This window comes from Alexandromys fortis, unplaced genomic scaffold, assembly GCF_014885135.2.
Source record: "Alexandromys fortis isolate MF-2015 unplaced genomic scaffold, M_Fortis_MF-2015_v1.1 scaffold_3, whole genome shotgun sequence".
Lineage (NCBI taxonomy): Eukaryota > Metazoa > Chordata > Mammalia > Rodentia > Cricetidae > Alexandromys > Alexandromys fortis.
The window spans coordinates 15675172-15700428 of NW_026067909.1; the positions used below are offsets into that span (position 1 = coordinate 15675172).

General features: G+C 55.2%; 3 protein-coding genes across 5 annotated transcripts in view; 2 read left to right on the top strand and 1 right to left on the bottom strand.

Annotated features, from left to right (window-relative positions):
* Positions 1–121, top strand: part of LOC126498858 (EF-hand calcium-binding domain-containing protein 5) — a 32164-nt gene extending 32043 nt beyond the window's left edge. Inside the window, exon 3 of the mRNA XM_050137795.1 lies at positions 1–121. The gene's annotated coding sequence lies outside the window, so the exon portion shown is untranslated.
* Ovol1 (ovo like transcriptional repressor 1) lies at positions 54–10800 on the bottom strand. Its single transcript, XM_050137813.1, has 4 exons — positions 10372–10800; positions 3902–4119; positions 1792–1981; positions 54–1571 (listed from the first exon to the last, which is right to left on the bottom strand). Exons 1-4 carry the CDS (start codon positions 10469–10471, stop codon positions 1276–1278), a joined length of 804 nt encoding a protein of 267 aa, XP_049993770.1. The 5' UTR covers positions 10472–10800; the 3' UTR covers positions 54–1275.
* On the top strand, positions 10415–22814 carry Ap5b1 (adaptor related protein complex 5 subunit beta 1). 3 transcript variants are annotated; one of them, XM_050137791.1, is made up of 3 exons: positions 10415–10506; positions 19968–20139; positions 20241–22814. In XM_050137791.1, the coding sequence occupies exons 2-3, from the start codon at positions 19990–19992 to the stop codon at positions 22722–22724; spliced, it is 2634 nt and encodes an 877-aa protein (XP_049993748.1). In that variant the 5' UTR covers positions 10415–10506; positions 19968–19989; the 3' UTR covers positions 22725–22814. The 3 variants fall into 3 exon arrangements, with proteins under 3 accessions (XP_049993748.1, XP_049993747.1, XP_049993749.1); XM_050137790.1 differs by lacking the exon at positions 10415–10506 and adding an exon at positions 19464–19597; XM_050137792.1 differs by lacking the exon at positions 10415–10506 and adding an exon at positions 19686–19705.
* Positions 22815–25257: the final 2443 nt, after the last annotated feature.

The following is a 25257-nucleotide window of genomic DNA, read 5'->3' on the forward strand; positions in this document are numbered from 1 at the left end:
GACACCCAAACACACCAGCGGACGAAGACCCACTCCCCCAGGAGCCACTCAGTCCAAAGGCATTTGGGAAACAAGACAACAGAGACATTTTATTAACTATCCACCCGGCTCCCTCTCAAAGTTTCTGGTATGTGGATTATTATTCTGTCTCAAATTTTGTTGCTGCTGAAGAATTTTTGACTTAGCCAGGAAAAAAAACCAGAATGATGGCCTGTTGCTGCCTTTGTCTTAGTACTTCAGATGGTGGACTTGGACTTGGTGTCAAAAAAATCACTAGCGCATCTGGCCGAAAAGTGTCAGTAGGACCCGCCCCCAGCTGTAGCCACACCCAACAGTCAGCTATCAGCAGGCTTACCAGGAAAACTGGGGCCTGGAGAAGGATGTGGAAGGAGGTGATGCTAGGGAGGGAAGAGAAGAGAGGTGAGGCACTGTCCATGGGCAGGGCAGGAGGAAGGTCTTTAATGGAACATCTCAGAGAACAGGGAGGGTCTGCATCACCACCCCCAGATCCTAGGCACAGAGGAGGTTTGAAATGTCCATGATAAATAGAACCAATGGGGTTGGAGAAAAAGCCAGCTCCATCCCCTTTAAAAACAGTCTTACTGTGGGCACCAAAAATATATTAATATCTGTACATTTCTCATCTTTAAAAAAAAAGGCAATAAAACCTCCTTGGCACCTTGTAGTTGGCTTGTTAAGAATGAGGTGATATGGAAGGCCATGAGTGCACATTCAGACGTGACTAAGTCACACATAAAGCCGTGTGACACACACGCAAGCACACACATGGCTGTACACATGTGGGGCTCTGATGAAAAGGCAGAGCCCTTGGAACCCTGAGAATTAGCCCTGCAGGCATGTGAGCCGCCGCCAGCCCCACCGCCGCCCTAGTTCGTGGGGATGCTCTTTGCTGGAGTCGGCTCTGCAGTCCACGGGGATCCATTGCCCGGCCTGTACTCCAGCTCGCCTCTCAACACATCTCCAGCGTCCTGCCACAAGGAAGCAAGGCCTGGCTCTGTAAGCAGCTGTCTCTAATCACTTGGCCTTGTGCTCGCTCAGACACAGGCACCCATCGTCCCGGGCTCAGAAGGACCCTGCCTGTAAGACAGACTTCCCAAAGTGAGCACAAGACAGTGCCTAACCGCGCAGGTGTGCCTGGCATGAGGCACTAGGGCTCTGGTCCTGATCCCTGGTGTTCTGGCAAGAGGCTGCAGGAAGGTGAACCCACTAGACAGCGGGGAGGGAACCCCCGTCCTTCCTGCAGGCCTGTGTTGCTCAGAGGTGGGGGCTGCCCTGCAGCAGGGAAGTGACAGTGTTCTGCAGGGCCACAGCTACTTTCTTGGAGGTCTTGCGTAGCAGTGGGCTGTCGGGGTGGTTCTCCTTGAGGTGCAGGACGTGACCCTCCTGACTCTCAGAGGTGCAGCCGCACTCCTCACACACGTACAGCTTGGCCCGGCGCTCCTTGTACGCGTACTTCTGCTGCACACCGTGGATCTTCTTGAGGTGGGACTCCAGAGAGCAGCGCTGGGTGAAGGCCTTGTCACACAGGCTGCACTTGTAGGGCCGCACACCTGTGGACAACAGGGGGCGGCATCAGGACCTGACAGGGACTGTGGAGCCTGTCCGAAGCCTCCATACACACAGAGGTCAGGACACCTGAGTGCCAAGTAACCAGGTGACTTGGGAATCAAGTCCTTGTCTATGAATTCAGGATGCTGCCCTAAGCTTCAGGATGTGCCTCCCAGGTCCCAGGCAGGTCGGAGGCATGCCCTCTGGACAGACTTCACTTACCAGTGTGGGTTCGGACATGTCTCTTAAGGTCAAAGGTGTCATTGAAGCCCTTTCCACAGTATGTGCAGAGATGCCTCTTGACATCGTTGTGACATTTCATGTGTCTGTTCAGCATGCGCTGGTAGGTGAAGGCCTTCTGGCAGATGTGACAGGTAAAAAGGTCCCCATTTGGACTGTCCCCCAAGGTTACCTGTGGGCGAGGATGGTATTTGTGGCAGATATCTAGAAATCAGCGCTATAGGCTGGCAGATATGCCAGCCCCCTTCCATCCCTACAACACTCTCAAGAAAAGCAGGCCCACCCTCCAGAGCCAATAACCTGTGATGTGACATCTGCTAAGAGGAGATGCAAAGAACCTCTGGGTATTGGCCCAGCTTCCTGTTGGGTCCCCTTTTGAAGCTGTCACCTTGAACTTCCCATCCTCCTGACTTTATCTCCCAAGTGCCGGGGTTACAGGAGTGTGCCATTATGCCTGGTCGCGAGGGGCTGAGGGTGGAACTCAGGGTTTTGTTAACACAAGGCAAGTCCTCTGCCCACTGAGCTAAATCTCAAGCCTTAGAAATAGTTTTCTATCTTTGTATAAAAACTTATTTTATGTCTATGGGTGTTTTCCCTGCATGTATATGTCATGCCTGTGCGCCACATGCTTGCCAGTGCCCATGGAGGCCAGAAGTCTTATCCCTTGGAACTGGAGTTACAGACAGCTGTGAGGGGTGCTGTGGGTGCTAGGAATTGAACCCAGGTCCTCTAGAGAGGGCTGGAAGACTAATGAGCCATTTCTACTGCTCCATCATTTTCTTTATTAATTATGGAAAATTTCAAATTTATGCAATGGCAGAAAGACTAATGTCATGATTCCTTGTCCATTACCCGGTGCAGGTCTTCTTACTCAATCTCTATTACCCTCCTGCTCCTTGTCTGGGTCATGTGACACACCCTGGTGCCACCACCAGACACTGTTTAGAGCGGCTGTGACAGCATTCTGGGTGTGACCACAAAGGTGTGGCTGAGCGGCCAGGTCTCTTCCTCGACTCTGTTCACAGTGACTGGGCTCTGTCAGGGGCCTGCCACTAGCCATTCCTCCTGAGATCCTGGACATCTGTCATACCACACTTCCATTGGCACCCCTCCCTTTATCCTGCTTTTGGTACTTGGAGAATTCCCTGTCTCTTGCCAATTAAGATCCTTTGAGCCAGGCAGTGGTGGCGCACGCCTTTAATCCCAGCACTTGGGAGGCAAAGGCAGGAGGATCTCTGTGAATTCGAGGTCAGCCTGGCCTACAGAATGAGTTCCAGGACCTATGTCCTATCTCCTATGTTGTCCTGTCCTGTGTTCTGCTCTCCCTCCCTATAGGGATCTGAAGGGTAGAGGAAGGCCTGGCAAGGAGATTGAGCCCTAGTGACTGACCAACGCAGCCTCTTTGCCGCTATCCCCCAGTTATCCACCCCTGGCCTTTGCAGGTAGGAAGAGAAGGGACAGAAATGTCCTTCCAGCCATAGCTAGTCTTTTGACATGAGGGATGCCCCAGAAGAACACCTTTCTGCTAGATCTCCGCTGGCAGGTGCTCCCAGGCCTTGGGGCTTTGGGGAGTGTCCACCCAGCCCGGGCAGCCGGCTGCTTCCTCTCCTCTGTGACAAGCCATCTGTACTGCCTCATGTAGTGCTACAGAACAGGAGAGAAGGTGGGGTGTGCGCTGCCCCTGCCCCGTGCACACCCTGCTCACTGCCATATACTTAAGGAACAGCAAACTACCCCACTGACCCAGACCTCTTGCTCCCTGCCGCCCATATTGGACTCTACAGATGCAGTTGGGCCTGGCTCCAGCTTCTTTACCTTGAGACCTGGTGTAAACGCGCGGCTCTTCTTTAGCTCTCCTGGCTTTGAGGCCAGAAATGAGAGAGATCACTTGCTGATACAGACTCCAAAGGGTTGGATGACCTGACTTCCTATCTGTTTCTTTCCTCTGTGTGCTCCAACTAAGTGAGTCTCTGTAAAGTCACAGTCCACGACTTGGATTGGTCCCCTGTGTCATAGCTGTGCCCCTAATCTGTGGGTTAGACATGGCCTCTACACATGCCCCTGGACCTTGAGAAAGAATGAAAATTATTACCTTCATCTTGGTTCGTAGGAAACCCTGGTCTCTGCTCTGGGAATCTGTCAGATGGTTCACATCTTCGGGGGGTAGCTGGGCCACCACACAGGGTCCTGGGGCCACACTATAGCTGGAGTCCCGAAGGCTCATGTCCAAAGCCAGAGGGCAAGAAGGGGGTTCGGCCACAGATGGCTCTGGTTCCCGGTAGGGCGGGGGTGGACAGAAGCCCAGGCTGACTGGAAAGAGAGAACAGCCAGATGAGGGTGGGCGGAAAAGACCCATCAGAGTTCCAGGAAGATTCCCGAGCAAGAAGAAGACTAGAATCTGCAGCCTCCCTTCCTCCCGCTGCAGGCATGTGGCAGAGCAGGGCAGGCCCCTGGGCCTCAGATGCTGCACCTCCCTCCTGCCCCATTCAGGTGATTACAGGTGACGCCAGCCAAGAGCCACGGCCCCTGGAGTAGCTTCTCTTAGCGGAACTGGGAGGACTGAACTGCCCCGCCAATTATGCTGCCAAGTGTCTGCCTGCCACACCTGGGCCAGTCACTCTGGATTCCAGCATGCCCTTACTCCTCTGGGGACAAAGGGCACCACTGGAGGCCTTGGCAGGAAAGGCTCCTTCAGACTCATTCAAGCCCAGATGGTTCCTGGCCAACTGGACCCTTCTGGGGCTCTTCTACAGGCAGACCTTTGGGGTTTGGGTGGTCCTAGCCTTTCCTCCCTGACCTGGCCAATCCCTGCTACTGTAGCCCATCAGGATCCTGGGCTCAGACTGGGCACAGCTCTGTCAGCAAAGAGGCCAGGTGGGTGGAGAGGGAGGAGGCCAGGGAGCAGCAGGTGGATGCTCGTAACAGTCTCTGGGCGCCCTGCCCAGCGCTTACACAACCCTGCTCCACTGCAGGACCGCTCACTGTGGCAGTCAGGCTGGGCGCCCTCCGGCACTGCAGTGGCATCACCGATACCTGGCAGCCCTTTGACAAGGCCGCTCCTCTCAACAAACACCATGAACTCAACGGGCCAGGCCTTCCAGGCTGAGCTGGGACCCTGAACCCCAGTCCTTACAGGACAAAGAAACACGGGTAGCAAGTCTTAAGGCCCGCAGAGCTGGGACAAAAAGTATAATTTTCCAATTAGTCAGTACAACCTAAGCTCTGTACTTAAAAAGCTATAAATTAGGAAGTTTCCTAGTTTCAGAAGGAAAAAAACCTCAGGAGGGGGGCCTTGTACAGAAAGGATGAATGAATAGGATTTCGGAGCCTCGAGCTACGCCCTCTGAATACTGTATTCCAAGCAAGAGATGTCAATGTAGGGCAAGGACCCAGGCTATTACCCTCACCTCTTCTGGGGGACCGCCAAGGTTGTGGGGGAAGGAAAATATAAAAGTACCTGAGTTTCGGGAGAGGCCCAGTTCTCGCCCCCTCAAAACACAACAAAGTCTCACAGAGGGAGAATGCGCCTGCCTGCCGCCCAGAACCCGTTCTTCTGGCGCTGGCGTCCGTCTGTCCAGGGGGTGGGGGACCTTTAATGAACCATCTCATTCCAGGAGTTGATTCACTAGCGCCTGGCCCCGGCCTGGCACCTGAGCTGGCATACCACCTCTCTCTGAGCCATGCTGACTGGTGTCGGGCTCAGAGACCAGTCTCCTGTAGTGGGGCCTGTGTAACACCCAGGCCTAGGACCAGGAGAGTGGGGTCAGAGTAGTGGCGACTCTGGTGCCCACTCACCAGACAGGCCTTGGCTGAAAGTCCAAAACTAGAGGACAATTTTCACTTCTCAGCCCAAGTAGAGGAAAATGTCACCACCACTATCCTCATCCTGTCACTTGGGCTGGTGTGAGGGAGACTTCTGAGAGACAGCCGGCCACATGGCCTGGGTAGAGGATCAGCCTGTGAGGTGAGCTGTCACACTTGGCTCCTTGGCCCTATGGAGGAAAGGCTGGGCTAGGAGTCTGCGGCCTGCCGTCTGCTGTAGAGGACCAGCCTGGCTTCTCTCTCCTCCTACACAGACCCGGGGAGGTTGCTAAGGACAGCAGACAGGACAGAGCTGGCTCAATGGGCACTCCACACTGTCTCTACCCGAGCAAAGGGCCAATACAACTGCCAGGGTGGGGATGTTTACCTCAGTTTACCCACCCCACCAAACCTGTCTTCCTGCCACCCCCACAAGAGTGTCTCTACAGGGCTGCACGCACAGGGAGTAGCCACTGGCATCCTCTCCACCTATCCCGAGTGCCACTGAATGGCAGGAGGCAGAACTGGTTGTGCCTTGCTGGTGCTCCTCTCTGTCCCTCTAATTAGATGTTTCCTGCAAGGCAGTGGCCATGGTGGCTACTCATTGCCCCCGCCCACAGCCACCGAGTGTGGCAAGGCCAGTCTGGCTAGCCCTCTCCCTCCTCCCTCAGGGACTGGTAAGTTCTCTCCTGTTGCCTTTACCTGGGCGATGCTACAGAGCTGGCCTGGAGCAGCAGACCAGATTTGAAATGGCCTTACCCTCCTCAGGCCTCCTTTCTTTCAGTCACTGGCCCAAATACCAGGCAGACTGCCAGGTCCTAGCCCATAAAAAGGCCTCAAGACAGGGCTGCACATAGGCCTGACCCTCAGCTTTCTGGGGAAAGCCTGGGCTTCCGGCTCCCCAGCTGACCTGACAAGTGCTGGTGAGCGAGCGTGAGTGTGCACACCCAGGCTGGCTTTAGGCTGCCTTGTACACTGATCTGGAAGGGTTGGGTCCCTTGTGTTCAGCTCTCTCAGTCCTGTGCGTTAGCCAGCCATCACCTGAAAGGGGCAGCGGCAGCCAGTGGGCAGGCGCTGCCGTGCCAGAGCGCAACAGGCCTGTCTCTTCGCCTTTTGTTGCCCTTCCGCTGGATACAGTGTTCTCAAGGCAGAAGCCGCTTCCTTTCCCAGCTGCTTTCCTTTCATGCAGCGTCTGTGCTGAAGTTAGACTCAACTCTCAGCCTTCGTGCCAGGGGGCCGGGCCCTGAATGGACGAGGAGCCTACTGGCTGTGTGTGGCATCCTTTACCCTGTCACCCGCACAGACTGGGGGCCACCTGCCTCTCATGTGCTGTGCGCTGAAAATGAACGACGACACAAATATCCACAGTGGCTGAGCTGTGCTCCCTCCTCTCCTCCCCAAACCTGGAGCACTGTCTCCACCATCTTTTCTGGGACAGCACAGCAGCATCTGCCTTAGGACCTCCAAGCTTGGGTACAGAGCAGCTTGAGCGACAGTGTCTCTCATACGACAGTTGCATTTCCAGCTGCTCTTCTATGCGTGTCCTGCCCAGGGCACTCAGCAGTCACTAGAATGCTCACGAAAGCTCAGCCTTCCCACACATGCTACATGAACTGGGGGTGGGGGACACAGCTGACGTTACAGCCAATCCTACTCAGCCTGGCAAGAACAGTCAGAGTCAGGCAGATCTCTAAGTTCAAGGCCAGCCTGGTCTACAAAGTGAGTTCCAAGACAGCCAGGCAGGGCAACATAGAGAAACCCTGTTTCAAACAACAACAAAAGCTGGTCAAGTTCCCCACTGTCTAGAGCAGTGTCAGGCTGGGCTGTGTTGTCTGGAGGAATACCACACTCCTGCACTTCAGCCTCCTTGATCCGGGTCTTCAGTTTCTTTGAGACAAGGTCTCAGACCCCCCCCCCCAATCTGAGGCTGACCTTGAACTCCAGATCTTCCTGCTTGCCACGTCCAAGTGCTGAGATTATAGGTGTGCCCTGGATGTAGCCTCCAAGCTTTGGACTTGTGCTGCCAGAACAGACCAGCCAGCCAGAATATTGCCCGGGGGGGGGGGAGTTTGGACATGGGGGGCCTCAGAGCCTAGAAGAGGCTCCTGGAATTCTCCTGGAGTTCCAGTTTTCTGGCTCAGTCTGTCCCCAGGTCCCTTCCCGACAATTGCTTCTTCACTCAGCAAGGACAAGCTGTAGAGAAACTGTCCCACTACAGCGCCTTCAGCCCTTCCACAGTGCAGGACTGGAATTTACCCCCCGGCCAAGGGTACCTGCCTCAGCCTACAAACAAAACAAAATATCCCTCCCTGTCGCCACAGAGTAAACATATTACCAACAGACTCTGGTACCAAGAGAGATGGTGGATGGAGAGAGGAGCCGAGTGAACCCCTAACCTGAGCTGTCTTCAATAGGGAATGGGGTCATTTCCTCACTTGCCTGTCTTCCATTGTAGGCTCCCAGCTCTCAGCTGTGCCCTCAGCAAAGGTGAAGGAGTGACCGCCCTGGGAGAAGACCCTCTGGAAGCTTGTGTAGGGAGCAAGCTGACGTGATTGTGAAGGGCAATCCCAGCTCAGGCCCAGCAACACACCATCCTCTGTGTGTGGTCAACCTTCTCCTCCAGGTAGTCTCCTGAAACTTTGAGGGTCTCAGGGATCCTTGGCGGGAAGGTCAGAACGTACACGCTCCCATGTTCCCCAGTCTTCCCACTGGGGATGGGGTCATTGCTTAGCTGGTCAAAATGTGCCCCAAGAATCTGTGAGGTAGGGTGACAGAAACGTGCCTAGCCGGCTCCTGGGGTCATGGCTGGCTGGTGATGGAATGGCTCAGCCAGGAGACAGAACCCACCCCATGCACTCCAGTCATCTGAGGCACCCAAGCATGGACTGAGGCCGCTCCCTTTTCATTTCCAAATCTGTGGGAAAACTGTGGCTCCTGTGGACCACCTAATTTAGAGGAAGAAAATTGAGTCCGTAACTTCTACCCACAGGTCTTTCTCTTCACTCAACCAACGAGAGGAAATTCTTCTAAGAGCGTATTTCCCAGCCTGGGCAATCCTGAGAGGGAGCGACTACCTGCACTGCAGGGCTCCTCATCAGGACAGCTGTAGTAGGTGGCAGCGACCACCCAGAGGCCGCCTATCTCCTCGACGGGACAGGCTGCAAGGCCAGGTCTGTGGTCTTTGTGTCCCTCAGATCTGTGCTAACCCCAGGAAGTCTGAATGATTTGAACAAACGGAGTATCTTTGTCCTTTGTGAAAGTCAACATATGATCTGTTACTGATTGGATGTGAAATAAAACTAAAAATAACAGCCCTCTGAGCCTGGCTCAGACACCGCTCACCTTTAGCACAGTCCAAGTTCAGTTTATCAGATCCCAAGGAGCAGCTAAGCAGCAAGTCAAACACAGATTGGGGAGGAGGCTGTAGCAAGGAAGGGGCTGTGTCCCTCATTGGCCTTCTGGAGGTGGAGCGCTGGACAATTGGCCAAAACACTTAGCCAAGCAGAAATCACAAAATCCCAAGCCCATACCTCAGGTGAGGAGGCACCCTTCCCTTTTTGCCTCCTATTTTCTCACACTGGGGAATTCTAGGACCTTCTGGCCATTGCCTTGTTTAAGAAGCCTTCAGAACAGCCTTACGACCCCTTGAAATAAAGTCAAGTTGTAAAACATCCTACCACCACTGGATCCTGGCAGGACTCACACAAAACACTCACATCCAAGACACTAACAGCTTATTCAAGAGGGAAACTGAGGCAAGAGCCCACACAGGGTCCTCACTCACCATCCCCATTCCCCCACTTTCTTAAAAGCCTGGGTGGTGCCAGAGAGCCTGCAGATCAAGGGTCAAAGTCGGTTGGTTAATTACCACCTCCCCCCCCACCCCCGCTTGGAGGCGCAGGGCAGTACACTCCTGCCCTACCCCCAAGCCGGGGAGGGGGAGTTGAGAAAGCGCTTGCCTCCCGATCTAGGGATCCAGGGTTTTTGTATCGGGAGCAGAAGTGTCCTAGGGCTCTGGAGGAAGATGCTGCCGGAGGAAGAGACAACTCCGGTTACTAATTCGAAGATGACGCGCAGGCTGTCAAGGCGTCTTCCCTAAATAAACTAGTACACCAGCTTCCTGGAGTGTGTACCTTAGGTGTGGAGTGGGCTCCAGAACTCTCTTTTGCTTAGTGTCCTCTGCAAGGGTGAACAGAGGTGGGACCCAACACCACCTTGTCTCAAGGGCAAGCAAGGTGTATCAGGTGTATTTCTCAGCAACTCCTGGACCATCAGGCTGGAGACCAGGGAAACTCGGAGGCCCTGAACCTCGGCTCTCTTATCTTAAGCGAGCAATGTTGTGGGGGCGACTAAAGCTCCAAGTTTTCCTTTACAATGTAGCCCAAGTCTTAGCGGAAACTCCAGCTCCTTTCCAGTCCCCCGCCCTCCCCACCAAAGTGGCATCGCTTCAGTGATCCTCAACTGCCTCATAAAAGAAAGTCCAGGTTTTCTGGATTTACGATGCGAGAGCCCGGGGTGGGGGTTGGGGGGCGTCCCCTGAGCCGTGACACACCCCGCTGCATCCCCGGCGGCGCGGGCCTGCGATCCCTAGTCTGGGACATCGGCCGAGCCTCGGCTTGGAGCCCCATCCGCCTCACTGTGCTCCTCCCTCGCCGGGGGTCGGTCTGCGGCGGGAATCCGCGTCCCCACGCGCACTGACCGGCGCCGACCGCTTGTCCGTGCGCCCCGCCCTCCCGGCGCCAGGAGCCCGCGATGCCTCACCTGGCACGTAGATCTCGCCGCGCTCCTCGTCTGGGAGTTCGCTCCAGTTCCTCTTGCACGTGGAAATGCATGGCTTCTTCACCAGGAATGCGCGGGGCATCTTCGATCCCTCCTGGACCGGCGCGGTTCGTTCCCGTAAGTCGAGTCCGGGTGGTCGTCCAACCTTTTCGGGGCTGAGGGACAGTTCAAGAAAGGAGTCGCCGAGGCGTGCCCACGTTCTGAGGGAAGAGAGTACCAGGGTCCGCGCGTGGAGCGTCCAACTCCGCCGAAGGTCGCCGGTGCCCGCAGAGCCGGTGCAGCCAGGTGCACCCGGATGGAGAAGCGCCAAGCGAGCGTCCCCTGGCTCGACTGGCGTCCCTGCGGCCGCTCGCGAAGTCTTCAAGTGCGAGCTGGACGGACGGGTTCACGCTTTATTGGCTCGCGGCGGTGTGTGTTGGTGGCTCGGGCGGGGGTGGGGTGGGGGTGTTGATCTGATCTAATTAGCTTGGAGTGGCCGGGAGCGCGATGGCGCATGCGTTGGGAAATAACGGTGACAACCCACCTATTTGTTACCTGTCGAACCGGTTTCCATTCCGCTGCGGGTGAGGTGGCCTCGCGGCCCGGGCGGGGCAGCACGACGTGGGTAGGAAGTGGGGGGTTGGCGGCCCAATAGGGGTTGGGGGGCGGGCTCCGGTACCCACACCCAACAGCACCCGATTCGACCCGGACCTCCCTTGCCCGGCGTCGTCAGGTTTGCAAACTAGAGTTTCGGAAGGAGCAGGCACGGGAAGGGAGGGCAACGTTATTTGCACCGTCGCTAGCACGCTCTGTGAGCGATGACATAAAACTCGCCCAACAGGCCTGGGCCCAGCCTGACGCGCCCCGGGCACCCGGAGAGGTACAAAGCCGCCGGGCGGGAACAGGAGGCCCATGCCCGCACTCAGCGGCCCTGGATCCCCAAGGCCGGGCTGAGCAATTCTTGGTTCAGCACAGAGGTATTTGCTGGGCACCGGCTTCCTGCGGGAAGGCACGCCTGGCGGCAGGAGCGCGTAGACTGGGAGGCTCGGAAGCGCCAGTAAATCCAAAAGCTCGAGCCCGCCTTTCGGTTGTGCCGGTGTTTAACCGACCTGAGTCCAACTTAATTGAGGCTAGCGCCTTGGCATATAGGCGGACACGGTCTTCCAAACTCAGAAATAGCCGGTTTTGGGATTCTGAAAATCCGTGAGAGACCAGGGGATGAAGACCCCAGCTGAGGTCTGACCTAGTCCTCTTTGCCTGTTGCACCAGTATCCTCCCTGAGTGGGAACTCAACAAGCAGTTACTCCCTATCTACCCTCCTATGATCTTCAGTAGGCCCGGTTGGAGTGATGCCCCACCCCCATTGGACTGCCCGGGGAGGGGAGTGTCCCGTGGCCTTCATTCAGCCACTTCACTGTGACACTTTGGCCGTGGCTGAGTTTCTTTTACTGGCTGACCTATTAAAGGCAGGGATGGGACCTGCAGTTAAAGGCTACTAACATTTTAGACTCCAGACCTCAGTGCAACTTTCTCACAGTGTTATATGTTTGCTGGAACAGACTGTGAAGGAAATTAGTCTGATAAATGAATTCACACAGTTCAAAAGTCAGGAGGCACAGGTCATAACCCAGCACGTGGGGAGCTGAGGCAGGGAAGCTGAACGGTAGAGGCCAGCCTAAATTCATCGTGAAATCCTGCCTCAAACACAAAACAACAAGAGGCCAAAGAAATGAAGGCCTTGGAGCTGGCTGAGAGGTCAACACCCAGGACTCACGTGGCGGAAGGGATAACTGATCCCACAAATTGTTCTTTCACCTGTACAGACACACCGGGGAACTGGTGCCACACACACATCTGCACAAGATAAATCCAAAGGAAAGGGAAGTGGTTAGGACTTCAGGCATTCAGAGGACATTTCAAACATGGAGCTACTTGGAGAGACCCTGTACATCTCCCCAGGATCTTTGTGAAGATGGGTGGGTGAGGAGAGACACATCAGTCTCCCTCTCACTGAGCAGGAAGTAGTTGAACCAGGAGCCTGAACTCTCTGTTCCTGGAGAATCACAGAGTTACTGGGAAGGTGCTGTGACCCTTAGGGCCATTAAGGTTTGCCACCTCCCTTTGCTATCCCTGGAGAGCTGTCTGTCATAGTCCACTCTTCCCTATCCACCTCTCATTCTGATCATGGACCTTGCCCTTCAACTAGCATTAAGTGAGCAACTACTGTATGCTTATCTTTAGCAATAAATCCTGGGGTAGCAACATGGATTGTCTAGGAGGCAACTGAACTTAGCTCACTTTCTTTCTTCCTTATTATTATTATTATTGTTGTTGTTGTCATTTTGAGACAGGATTTCCCTGTGTAGCTTTGGTTATAGACCAGGCTGGCCTTGTACTCGGAGATGCCTGCCTCTGCCTCCCAAGTGCAGGAATTAAAACTGTGCCCAGCTTCCACAGTAGGCATTGAGCCCTTTTGTGGTACCATCCCGACAGGCTGGTCCCAGGGAGTGCCCAGGAGAGTCTACATGAAGTCTTCACAGGTGACCCTAGATACAGAGCCAGGCTTTCTCATCAGACTAGTTTGGATGTCCAGAAAGCCAGGTAGGGAGCTAAACTGGGTGAAGCCAGCCAGTCCAGTGTCCCTGCTGGTACAGAGTTACAGCGAACAGAGCGAGGTCCAGGAGACTGGGGCTTTTGTGCTGCTGCTGCAGCTCCTGTGGGATAGCAATACTTATGGAATGAATGGTCTTTACATTTTTGCTTATCTCTTTTATATGTATGAGTGTCTTGTCTGCATGTGTGTCTGTGTCTCACATGCATGCCTGGGGTTTGAGAAAGCCAGACGTGGGCAGCAGTGCACTGGGATTGGAGTGGCAGGTGGGTGCTGATAATTGATCTCAGGGCCTCTGGAACAGCAACAGGTGCTCTTAACTGGTGAGCCATCTCTTTTTTTTTTTTTTTTTTTTTTTTTTTTTTTTTTTTTTTTTGGTTTTTTGAGACAGGGTTTCTCGGTGGTTTTGGAGCCTGTCCTGGAACTAGCTCTTGTAGACCAGGCTGGCCTCAAACTCACAGAGATCCGCCTGCCTCTGCCTCCCGAGTGCTGGGATTAAAGGCGTGCGCCACCACCGCCCGGCCTGGTGAGCCATCTCTACAGCAACTCTACCTTATGTTTTAAGAAGGTGTCTCTCCAATGGGGGATGTTCTATTGGGAACTCACCAAGGCCAGCTGGCCCAGGTCTGAAAAATCATGGGATAAAACCGGACTCGCTGAACATAGCGGACAATGAGGACTACTGAGAACTCAAGAACAATGGCAATGGGTTTTGATCCTACTGCACGTACTGGCTTTGTGGGAGCCTAGGCAGTTTGTATGCTCACCTTACTAGATCTGGATGGAGGAGGGTGGTCCTTGGACTTCCCACACGACAGGGAACCCTGATTGCTCTTTGGGCTGACCAGGGAGGAGGACTTGATCGGGGGAGGGGGAGGGAAATGGGAGGTGGTGGCGGGGAGGAGGTGGAAATCCCAAATAAATAAATAAATAAATAAATAAATAAATAAATAAATAAAAGAAGGTGTCTCTCGCCGGGCGGTGGTGGCGCATGCCTTTAATCCCAGCACTTGGGAGACGGAGGCAGGCGGATCTCTGTGAGTTCTAGGCCAGCCTGGTCTACAAGAGCTAGTGCCAGAACAGGCTCCAAAGCTACAGAGAAACCCTGTCTCGAAAAACTAAAAAAAAAAAAAAAGAAGAAGAAGAAGAAGGTGTCTCTCCATCAGGTGTGGTGGCACAAGCCTTTAATCCTAGCACTAGGGAGGCAGAGGCAGGTTTTTCTGTGAGTTCAAGGCCAGCCTGGACTATATAATGAGTTCCAGGGGAGCCAGGCTATGTAGAGAGACTGTCTCAAAAATTAAAAAGAAAACTTAAAAAGCTAGGTCCTTTCACTGGACCTAGAACTCGTGGTTTCAGCTGGTTTGCTTGCTCATCAAGCGTTTTCCCACTAAGCCATATGCTAACCCATAGAATAGGGAAGGATTAACTGGGGTTGTGATGGTGGTAGGTGGGGTTGCTGAGGTCTGAATGAGAGGTGGGAGCCAGCTGGACAAAGTGGCCAAGAGCATAAATCAGAACCAAAAGCTGGCGCCAAGGCCCATGGTAGAAAACAAATCTAGTGTGTGCAGCTGTGGTGGCTGGATGCTGGGAAGGAGGGAAGCTGAAAGCTGGGTCCCTGGCATGACCTGTGATGCTGAATGGAGAAGGAGCAGGGAGGTGGCGGTAAGGAGACCAGGGCTGTGTTGGAGCTACTGCAATGGTCCAAGTAAGAGATGGTGGCTTGAGTCACAGTGAAAACCAAGCCATGAGTCAAGTGTCTTGAATGACATCACCTGTTGGTATAGAGGACAAGAGGATGAAGGGAAGTGGAGCCGCAGCAAGCAAGAACCATGATGCCCACTGTGAGCTGTCTGGATATGGTACTCAATCCCCATCCCAAGGAGTCTGAGGCGTTAAGAAGGGTACTGGATGGTGAGTGGAACTACTCCTTCCTGCTATCACAGTTCTTAGGAGCCAAGATAGGATGGAGGCGTGGAAGGAGCTGTGAACCTGGAGGTCTAAAGCACAAAGGGTCATGGGAGATACATACTGAAAAGACACAGAAAAGAATACAGCTACAGTCAGTGCCTGTGGATCTGAGCCAAGTCATCTACCCTTTCAGGGCCTCAGTTTCCCTAGCTGTGACCTCGGGCTCCTAGTTCTAGCTCTGACCTTTGGCAGTCGAGATTCTGAAGAATGACCTTTGCCTGGGAGACAGCAGCTCTGCAGTGGGCAGCCCTTCAGAGCAGGCTGACGGGGTCCTTTGTCAGCCACCTGAGCAGGTTCCCCTGCACCACCTCAGCTAAGACAGGTGTCGGACACCCCAGGTTGGCCTCTACCTCCCTGTGCTGCTGAGGATCACGTTGTTCCTCCTGCCTCCATACCCTGCCAACCAGCAGCTTTTCCAGACCGGCTTGGGAATAGACCCATGGAATCTGCAAAGCTCCTGATAAGGGGCCACCCCTAGCCAGATGGCAAAAGGCTGGGGACCATGGCAGAGGAGATGGTTTTTAGCCAAGGTCTGTGGAGTGGAGCTGGTTGCTCTTGGTGGGTACCAGAGCGTGGGGTGAAACTCCACCACAGTAGCCACAGGTCCCATCTGCCAGTTTCAGGCCCAGCTCACAGACTCCACATTCTGGCTCTGCTGTTGAAGTCATCAGCCTCCAAATGACAGTCCCACAGCCCCAAGTCACTGCCTCTCTCTTCCCCACCCCTTTCCCCCTAGCTGCCACCTAGGCCAAGTCCCTGCCACCCTTCACCTGCTCTGGGCTCCCTGCTAGCCCCACAACCAGCCATAGATGTTGTGAAAATCCATACCCTCATCTCCCTTCAGTGGATAGAGCCCCGAGTGCCTCCTGCCGTTTCCCCGTGTGCCCAATGCACTCCTTCCTCCACCCATCTTCTCATTGTAGCCTCTCCTGTGACCATCTGGGACCTGACTGCTCCTCATCCAGGTTTCTGACCAATGTCCCTTCTTCCTGGAGCTGATGCCCCCGTTGTCATCTCTACCACCGGATTCTGTTCTCTTTGTTAGCGGTTTGTCATTGCCATCCCACCAGTATCAGGTTTTCTAGGACCTGTTTCTTTTTATCTTTTAAATTACTTTTGTATGTATGCATGCACACTAAAGGTGTGTGTGTGTGCTTACAGGTATGTGACGGCCAGGAACTGAAGTCAGGTGTCTTCCACAGTTGCTCTCTACACGTATTTTCTTCTTTGCTTCTCTCTCTGAATTGGCTTGACTGGCTGAGCTCCCAGAATCCTCTTGTTTCTGCCTCCCTAGCACTTGGGTCATACGTGCTCCCTGCCACACTCAGCCTTTGTTTGTGCAGCAAGCCCCAGCCCCAAGAGTCCCTATTTACAACACTATTTTTAAAATTATTTTACCATACCGTGGTACCACACCTTGGTATGCTAAGCAAGCCCTCCACCCATTTCTCTCTTACTTCCTGAGTCGTGGTCTTGCTAAGTTGACCGAGTTGACCTTAATTTTCTGTAGCCCAATCTTGAAGTTTTGACCTTTCTGCCTCTGCCTCGGGTTCTTGAGTGGTTATGATTTCAGGTTGGGAGTAACATCTTTTTAAAAAAATTTTTTAAAGACAGCCTCACTGTGTAGCCCTGGGCCTGTCTGGAGCTCATTCTATAGACCAGGTTGTTCTGAAACCTCTTCTCTGCACTGAGTGCTAGGATTAAAGGTGTCTACCACCATGGCCAACCCAAGAAACACCATTTTAAATAGCTTTATTATTATCCATGTTCCATAACCTTCATCTTCACAAAACATATAATTCAGGGGTTTTAGTCTCCAGGAAGTTCTACAGTCATCACCCTAAGTCCAGAGCTTTCTGTCTTAGTTAGGGTTACTATCGCTGTGATGAAAACACCATGGCCAAAATCAAGCTGGGGAGGAATGGGTTTATTTGGTTACTTCCACATCATAGTCCATCACAAAAGGAAGTCAGGACAGGGACCTGGAGGCAGGAGCCTGATGCCAAGACCATGGAGGGGTGCTGCTTACTGACTTGTGCAGTCTGCTTTCTCTAGCACTCAGGACCACCACCCAAAATGGGCTGAGCCCGTCCCCATCAATCACCAATTAAGAAAATGCCTTACATTTGGATCTTATAGAAGCATTTCTCAACTGAGTTTCCTTCCCTCCTTTCAGATAACTCTAACTTGTATCAAGTTTGACATAAAACTAGCCAGAAAAAAAATCCCTGTGAAAAGAAACTCTGCACATTGGCAGCCGCCCTCCACTCCCCAACCCCTGCCCTGGTACCTACTATGCTTTCTGGTCCATGAACTCCTTTTGTGAAGCATCCTTGTATCCACAAACCCAGTGCTATGGGGAGGGGGTTCTTTTAGGTCCCATTTTTACAGATAAGAAGATGGGGGATTACAAGGGTGACAGGCAGACCATGGAAGGACTGGGAAGTGAGTGGGATTGGGTGCATGAAGGGAAATTCCCAAAGACTACTCAAAGTTATATTAAAAAAAAAAAAATCAAGGCCCAAGGCCATTCAAGGATTAACTTCTCCTTTTTCCAGTGAACTCTCATGCATGGGAGGGACAGAAATGCAGAGGAGGGAGACGCGAGGGAACAAATGGGACTCCTGTCTCCATAGGCCTGATGGTGAGCCAAGGACACCTATCTCCTTAGACCTGATGGTGAGCCTAGGACACCTCTCTCCTTAGACCAGGCACGTGATGGTGAGCCAAGGACACCTTTTGCATGCCCAGTCTGTTTCGTAGAGGACACTTGGGCAGGCAGGTGAGAACAGGGCCCGTTCAGGAACTTGGACATCAAGAGACCCGAGGGTTGCAGAGTCGGCACGCAGCAGAGTCCAATTCCACTTGCAGGAGGTTCTGGGGTTTCACGCAACAGACCGCACCTTTTCTTTTTTCTGGGCTTCTGAAAGTTCATGCGTGACAGGCACCCACCCTCCGTACCCAGGGTTGCCAGGAGCCCTGGTGAGTTTAGGAAGACACATCCATCAGGTGCTAGAAACCACACATGCCACCTCAAAGAACCCAAGCCCAGGGAGGCAGAGACTAGAGCATCAGAAGCTTGGGACACAGCCAGAGTTGGACTCCCTGACCCCTGGAAGCCTCTCTCCTCTACTGTAGCAGGATTTAATAATCCTTCTTGGCTCCTGGAGAGCTGGGAGACAGGACCTGCAGTTATCAGCGCCCTCTGGGCCTCCGACAGGGAAACCAGACAGGCTCCTACTCCAACCTGCCGTCCCAGCCCAGGGCTGCTCTCATCCTGGCCTCTTTCATCTTAGGCCTAATTAGCCAGGCGCCCCACCCCAAAGCTCCTTGAACAGGAGTCATCACTCCCAGTTTATAGATGGGGAAACTGAGGCACCTAGAGGGAAGTGGTTTAGAGCTGTCGCCTGTGAGTCAGCTGTGGAGCCTGAGCCCAGAGGAGGCCCGACAAGGTCTTCTAGCTGGACCTGCCCCTCTCCCCGCCCCCTTCTCCATCCCCTCTCCTATCCTTGTTCTGGAGGCCCAGGCACCCTTCCTTTTAGGGTTCTCCCTCACCACTCTCAAGTGTGGCAGGGAGGGGCATGGGTAGCCAAAAGGGAGACAGACAAGTTGCCTGAACGTAGCAATGGGGGCTCAGGTGTTTAATCCTCACAGACTCTAGCAGAAAGCTTGAGGGCGGTGGGCAACGAGATTTGGACGCCAACAGTTCTGTGCCCTGGAAACGAGCGGCCAACGGATACCCACAGTCTGGGGCTCCTGAACCACAGGCCCAGTTCCAGGGACGCAGCCTGGATCTAGCCCTCTGGACTCCAGGACGGAGCGCACTACTTGGCCCTAGCAGTCCGATCTCTACTCAAGCCTTGGCTTCTCAGTCCACGTTAGTCGTGCTAGGAGCTGAGTGACCTTCCAGGCCCCGCTAACACGTATATCCAAAGTCAGGTTCCCGTTGTTTTTCGGCTTCGCGGCGTCTTAAGGCCGGTCCAGCCCGCAGTACTCTAGCCTGCCCGACCCCTATTCGCAATCGGTGTGACTTCGGGCACAGGTCAGCAGCTACTATACGGCTGCGACCCCGGCGCCGGCTCCTCGCCCCCAAGCAGAGCCCGGTCAGCGTGGAGGACGCCAAGCCAAGCCCTGCGGCGCCGGTCCGACCGGTCCCACCGTGACCCACGCGCCTTGCTCTTCCTGCTCTACCCAGGGTGTGCGTCCCGCGCGCCCCCGAGCGGCCGCTCAAGGACCTGCACCGAGCAGCCGGGCCGCAGAGCTCAGTCCCGAGCGCCGTGCGGGGCGGCTAGGGGACGCGCTGGCGGCCTTCCCGCCTGCCCAAGCCGCCGTTCCGCTCGAGGGCCTGGGAACGCACCCCATCGGGGAGCGGGCCGGGAGCTCGGCCCACCAAACCCCGCCTCTGCCCGTGCCTGCGGCGGTTTCGGGGCAGGGGGCCTGCAAAGCGAGACAGTTACTCAGACCTGGCGAAACCGGCGTGTCGGCACCTGCCGGCCCGGCGGGCGTGGCAGGCGGAGGCTCCGTTACGCCCCGCCTCTGGGCTCGCCCGGTCCCGGCCGCCCACGCGCCGCGCGCCCCGCCCCGGCCCGCGCCGCCAGCCTGCCAGCCCGGAAGGAGCCGGCCGAGCGCCCGCGGCAGCTGACTCAAGCGGTGAGAGGCCGGCCCGTTACCGCGGGCGCCAGGGGCCCCGGCGACGCTGTGGTTTCGGTGCCCTTCGTAGGCGGGCGGCCTAATGAGCTCTCGGCACGCACCTCCCGGGTACCCCCACCCTGATCGCGGCGGTTCCTGTCCCGCAGGGGCTTTGGGCTGCTGCTTTCGGCCTCATCCCCGGAGCCTCCAGATTTCAGCTTGGGACCTTGGGCCCTGGGGACTCAGTTGGGGTCTGCAAGATGGCCCTAGGGTGACAGCAGCCCCCTCTGGGACGGTGGAGGATCCGGGCGCCCTCTGGCGGCCGTGAAGGCCTTGCACGTCCTCGCCGCCGTGTCTGCGGCCGAGGGTCTGATGCTCCTTTCCTCTGCAGAGAATTTAGTTGATGACTGGCCATGGGGCCCCTGAGTCGTGAAGCCTGGACCCAGCGCCTGGGGGCCTTCCGAGCCAGCCCATCGGCCTTCCTGGCAGGCGCCGAAGGTGAGGATTTGGGTCATGACCTGCTGAGTGACCTAAGGAGTGAAAAGCTAAGCGAGCAGACCAAGGTAGGTACTGCCCGTGTGCCCTGCTACGGCCCACATGCTTGCTCCCTGCCACTGCAAGCTGAGCTTCGTCTTCACGAGCCCCTCTTAAATCCGCCATCTAGGTTTCCTTACTGACACTGAGCTTGGAGTACTCTGACAAACTGTGGCCTGATGCCCCCGCCGCGGAGGCTGCTGCCACCTCCTTGTTGGACACTCTTATCCTCCTGCCCTCAAAACATTCAGCTCTCCGGAGGCTCCTGCTTTTGGCAGCCACTACAGTCCTGGTGTCAGGAGGCGCCGTGGGACCCACTTCGGGAGCTTCCTGCCGGCTGCTGCCCCTTCTGCTTGGTTTAGCCTCAGGCCGGGACATGGGACGAAGCTTTGGAAGCGCCTCGGAACAGCGCCACCTACAGGCCACATCGTGTGAATGCCTTGGAGAACTTGAGCGCTGCAACCCTGGGCTGCTGTCCGGCTCCCTGGCGACGCTGCGTAGCCTCCTAGGGCAAACGGGACCCATCCAGCCTGTCAGCCTGCTGCTGGCCCTTGTTCTGCACAACACCTTGGTGGTACCATCCAGGGCTGCAGCTGGGGCTGGGCTGCAAGGCCTACTTGTGGCTGGGGTCTCCTCCGTTGGGAGTTGTCCCTGGGACTGGACACGAGCTGAAGGGCCCAATGCCCATCTTCAGCCCCAGGCACCCAGCTGGCCCACAGCTGAGCAGGAGCATGGCTTTCCATTGCTAGAGCCCAGCCCTGAGGAGGCCCGAGAGCTGAAGGCTGCAGTGGCCCAGCTTCTGGACACTTCCTACCTGCTCACGCCTGTGGCTCAGGCTCAGCTTCTGTGGCTGTTGGGCTGGGCCCTTCGGGGTCTTCGGGGACAGTCACCAGTGCTTTTCAAGCCACAGCTAGTTCGGCTGCTGGGCACAGCACAGCTCACCCTCTTGCACTCAGTCCTGGCTCTCAAGGCGGCCTTTGGCGAGGCTCTGTTCACTGCTCAGGACGAAGGCCTGCTGCTCCGCAGGCTCACCTTGGTGGCCCAGCACCCGGCCCTGCCCTCACCCACACACCTCTTTTACCTGCAGTGCCTCCTGCGCTTCCCAGAGAATTGCCCCCTGGGTCCGGAAGGGGAAGAGGCTACCCCGCTGCTGTTGGGTCCCCAGCTATGCCAGGGCCTCATGCCCAGTCTCCTGCATGACCCGATGGTCCTGTTGGCCCGCCTGCATCTGCTCTGTCTGGTCTGTGCTGATGCCGAGGAAGAAGAGAAAGACCAGGTTCAGAGCCCACAGGGGTACCTGCAGGAGCTGATGGCTGGCCTGCAGCAGAGAGCGGCCCTAGATGGTGGTCCCCAGGCCTTGGCCACTCTCTGTTTCCAGGCTTCATACCTCGTTGCCAGGTGCCTGCCTGGGCAGCCTATAGTACGAACATCTTTGATCCATGGACTGGCCCAACTATACCGAGCTCGGCCTTCTCTGGCTCCCCACTTTGTGGACCTCTTATATCAGGTAAGCCCTGAGCTGAGAGAGCCCCTCAGGGCGGTGCTGCAGCAAGAAGTGGTAGCCAGGCCAGGCAAGAACGAATCACTTTGCTGGCACCTGCAAATGCTGGCAAAGGTGGCAGAAGGAGATGCTCAGGGTGCCACCCTCAGCTTCCTACAGGCTGCAGCTGTACACTGCACGGACTGGGGCCTACAACAGGCCCTGCTGCGGGTATGCCGAGCTCTGCTGCGGACAGGCGCGGGAGATGGCCTGGCAGACTTGCTGCAGGTACTGGCCAGACAGCTGGAGGATGCGGATGGACGGGACCATGCCCGACTATACTACATTCTCTTTTCCCACCTGTCAAGTCCCAAGCTGGGCGTGGCCCTGGGCCCCTCTCCTGCTGCACCCGCCCTGGCATCCTCTCTAGTGGCTGAGAACCAGGGCTTTGCATCAACGCTGATGGTGCAGGAGACTCCAGCTCCAATTCGGTTGCGCGTGGGGCCTCAGAAGGCCAAAGGCCCACTCCTGTCGCTGCCTCTGCAGGTGGAGGCAGTGGAGGGTCCTGTCTACTGTCTGGAGCTGCGCTTCCGTGTAGAAGGACAGCTCTATGAGCCTTTGGAGGCTGTCCACATACCCTGCTTGTGTCCGGGACGGCCTGCCCGTCCTCTGTACCTGCCCTTACGGCCCCGCCGCCCAGCCCCTGCCTGCCTACATGTCCAGGCCCTTTATACCACACCTGCTGGCCTCACATGCCACGCTCACCTGCCACCCTTGTCCGTGAACTTTGCTGACCTCTTCCTGCCTTTCCCCCAACTCCCCAAAGGCTCTGAGGTGTGTTTCTTTGATGACCTCTGGAACTCCTGCCTGCCAAAGGGTGTAGAAAGTCGTATGTGGTGCCCACTTGGGCCACAGGGCCTGGAGGCCTTGGTGTCCCAACACCTAGAGCCCTTTGTTGTGGTGGCTCAGCCCCCCACCACCTACCTCATAGCTGTCCGACTGCCCCCTGGCTCCATGCTGCTGCTGCGGCTTGAGACAGCTCAGGTGGATGGTGTGCCTGTGGCCCTCAGGACTGACAACTGGGCCGTGCTGCCCCTGGTAGGGGACTACCTCCGTGGCCTTGCAGCCCGCTGAGTCAGGACATGCTCCTGGGGGCTGGTTCAAGGGACTGCCAAAGGAGCATGTTCTTGTAGCTCCTGCCCCATAAAATCTCGTTGATCAACAGCACTCGCTGGCTTGTTTTCTTTTGAACCCTTGTTAGGAGCAGACTTTCTGGGGTTGGGTCTTAAGCCCCAAAAAGATCCAGGCTAGCCCCAGTCCTGCAGCCCTCCACAACCCCTGCTGGACACTCCCAACAATATGTTTCCCGAGAGGTCTGGCTTAGCCTTCGTGTGAAGGCTGCTGGAGCTTCAAGTTGGGCCTCCTGACGCCGCCCCAGCTGAGCTCAGACTCCATGGCACAGGAGGCTAGCAGCCTGGACTCTGGAGAGAAAGTTTGGTGACTAGATGGCCCCTTCCTGGGCAGTTCTGGTTGGAACCAACTGTAGAGAGGGTGTGCCGGCAAGGTTCTAAGCAGATAGAGGGGCCCACATGTTTTTTTAAAAGCCTAGCTTTTATGCCCAGGAATCCTCTCAGATAAAAACATGCTCTCCAGCTTCTTTCTCCAAATGTGCAAGACTGTGAGGATGCAGACACACCGAGGGCAGGCAGCAGGCTGGTATTTTCCACGCATTGCTTCATGCCGTCCTTGCCACAACTCTGCAGGTCTCTCCCCACGGCTGAGGAAATCTCCAGCTGAAGGAGTTAAGTGACTTTCCTGGGTCACTCGGCTGGGAGGGAGTAGTATTTTGTCAGCCCATGGCAGCCACCATTGCCCCACTCAGCAGAGATGCGCAGGGCCAGTCTCCGGCCCTTTCAGGCCCGAGAAGCCCTGGTAGGTTGCGCTGAAGCAGCAGTCAGTTCCTGCTGAGTAGAAGAACGACCTTGGCCTGAGTTGTTCTGGGGAAAGGGTGTGTGCGAGTGCCTGTGGTGTGGTGTATTTGATGCCCCTACTCTGGTTTCTTACAATTAAGTCTCGAGAGTTAAGAAGGCTTGGGCCAGTTTGCGGCGAAAGGCCAGGTTCAGGAGCAAGCCATGGTAATGCCTTGTTCCCGTTGAGTGACTTTTCATCCCAGATAGGGCACCTACAACAGAACAAAGAAAAATTCCGTTCAAGTCTCGTTAATGAGCCAGTGAGTGGATTGGAGTTACTTACGGAAGTACGGGTGACTCAAAGACAATTGTAAAGGCCACTCTGGCATGCGTGACCACCGCGGGAAGCTGGAGCTGTTTACAGGACTTGCAGACAGCTCCCCCTAAGGTTCCCCACATCAACTGTTGACTGTTTTTATAACGGGAGGGATAGGCCTCACCAATCCTGTAACTTTCTGAACTTTCAGATCCTCAAGTTTCTTGAATCGTCTGAGCCTGAAGAAATATTTCAATGAGGAAAAGGCCATTCCATACCATTCGCCTTGGGAGCCATTGCCAAATCAGGAAGGCGGCCATTCTAGAAACTTCTCCACCCAGTTTGAGCTGAGAAAGAATATAGGTCAGTTCCTTACACAATTCTTAGGAACTGAGAGAAGTAGGCTCCCCAGAAGCCACCACTGGAGCTGTTCATTGCAGAGCAAGCTCCCCTGTCTGCAGTCCAGCATGGGGAGTGGGTGCCTTCACTGCCTCCCCGTACTCACTGAGCCAGAAGCCTGCTGCTGCTAGAGAGAGCCTTGCCACCTCCGTGTCTAACACAGAGGCCATCTCGGGGGTGTCATCCAGTTCTTGTCATAGCAAAGGGACCCCGAAAGCCGTTCTTCCCTGCAAACCAAGCGGTGCTTTAAGCCTGCAGCTAAGGAAAATTGATCAGGAGGCTGGGGAGATGACTCAGCACCCACCGAAACAAACATGAGGACTTGAGTGGATCTCAGCACCCACGGAAACAAACATGAGGACTTGAGTGGATCTTAGCACCCACCAAAAGCCAGATGAGGGCTTGTGCTCTCACCACACAGCTGGTCTCCAGGCTCCCTCCCCAAAAAAACACAGGTTTCTCTGTGTAATCCTGGCTGTCCCGGAATTAGCACTGTAGACCAGGCTGACCTTGAACTCTCAGAGATCCACCTGCCTCTGCCTCACAAGTGCTGGGATTAATAGGGTGCACGACTATTGCCCCAGCTGGAGCTTTTGAGCAAGCAGTGTAGCTGAGTCAGCAAACCCTAAGTTCATCAGTAAGGTGAATAGCAGTTAGACACCCAGTGTCCACCTCTGGCCTACTACACACATATGCACATAAACCCATTTACACAGGACCACAGACACATGCATACATGCAAAGGGATAGTTGGTCCATGTGATTAATGATGAAACCAATCTTATGCCCATCTTCCTACCCATCCATGGTCCTCTTTTATTCACCCACTCCTTCAGTGCTGGACACCATATGAACAACTCCGCCCACCAAAACAAGTTACGTGTCCTGTGTCACAGTTCAGACACCAATAGCAAGTCCCAGGTTGTGGCCTGTGATTCTGACCAGCAGGCTAGTCAGGGTTTTCATAACCACTTCTCTAGGTTTGCTTATTTCCTTTCTTTTTTTTTTTTTTTTTTTTTTGGTTTTTTTTGTGTCAGTGTGT

What these genes read in the sequence shown, in the direction of transcription:
- Ovol1 (XM_050137813.1), bottom strand. Translation starts at nt 10,471, where the DNA reads ATGCCCCGCGCATTCCTGGTGAAGAAGCCATGCATTTCCACGTGCAAG. An exon ending in CGGCGAGATCTACGTGCCAG is followed by an intron (nt 4,120 to 10,371) that starts GTGAGGCATCGC and finishes CTCTCTTTCCAG; the next exon opens with TCAGCCTGGGCTTCTGTCCA. An exon ending in ACATGTCCGAACCCACACTG is followed by an intron (nt 1,572 to 1,791) that starts GTAAGTGAAGTC and finishes TGTTGTCCACAG; the next exon opens with GTGTGCGGCCCTACAAGTGC.
- Ap5b1 (XM_050137791.1), top strand. Translation starts at nt 19,990, where the DNA reads ATGGGGCCCCTGAGTCGTGAAGCCTGGACCCAGCGCCTGGGGGCCTTC. An exon ending in AGCTAAGCGAGCAGACCAAG is followed by an intron (nt 20,140 to 20,240) that starts GTAGGTACTGCC and finishes TCCGCCATCTAG; the next exon opens with GTTTCCTTACTGACACTGAG.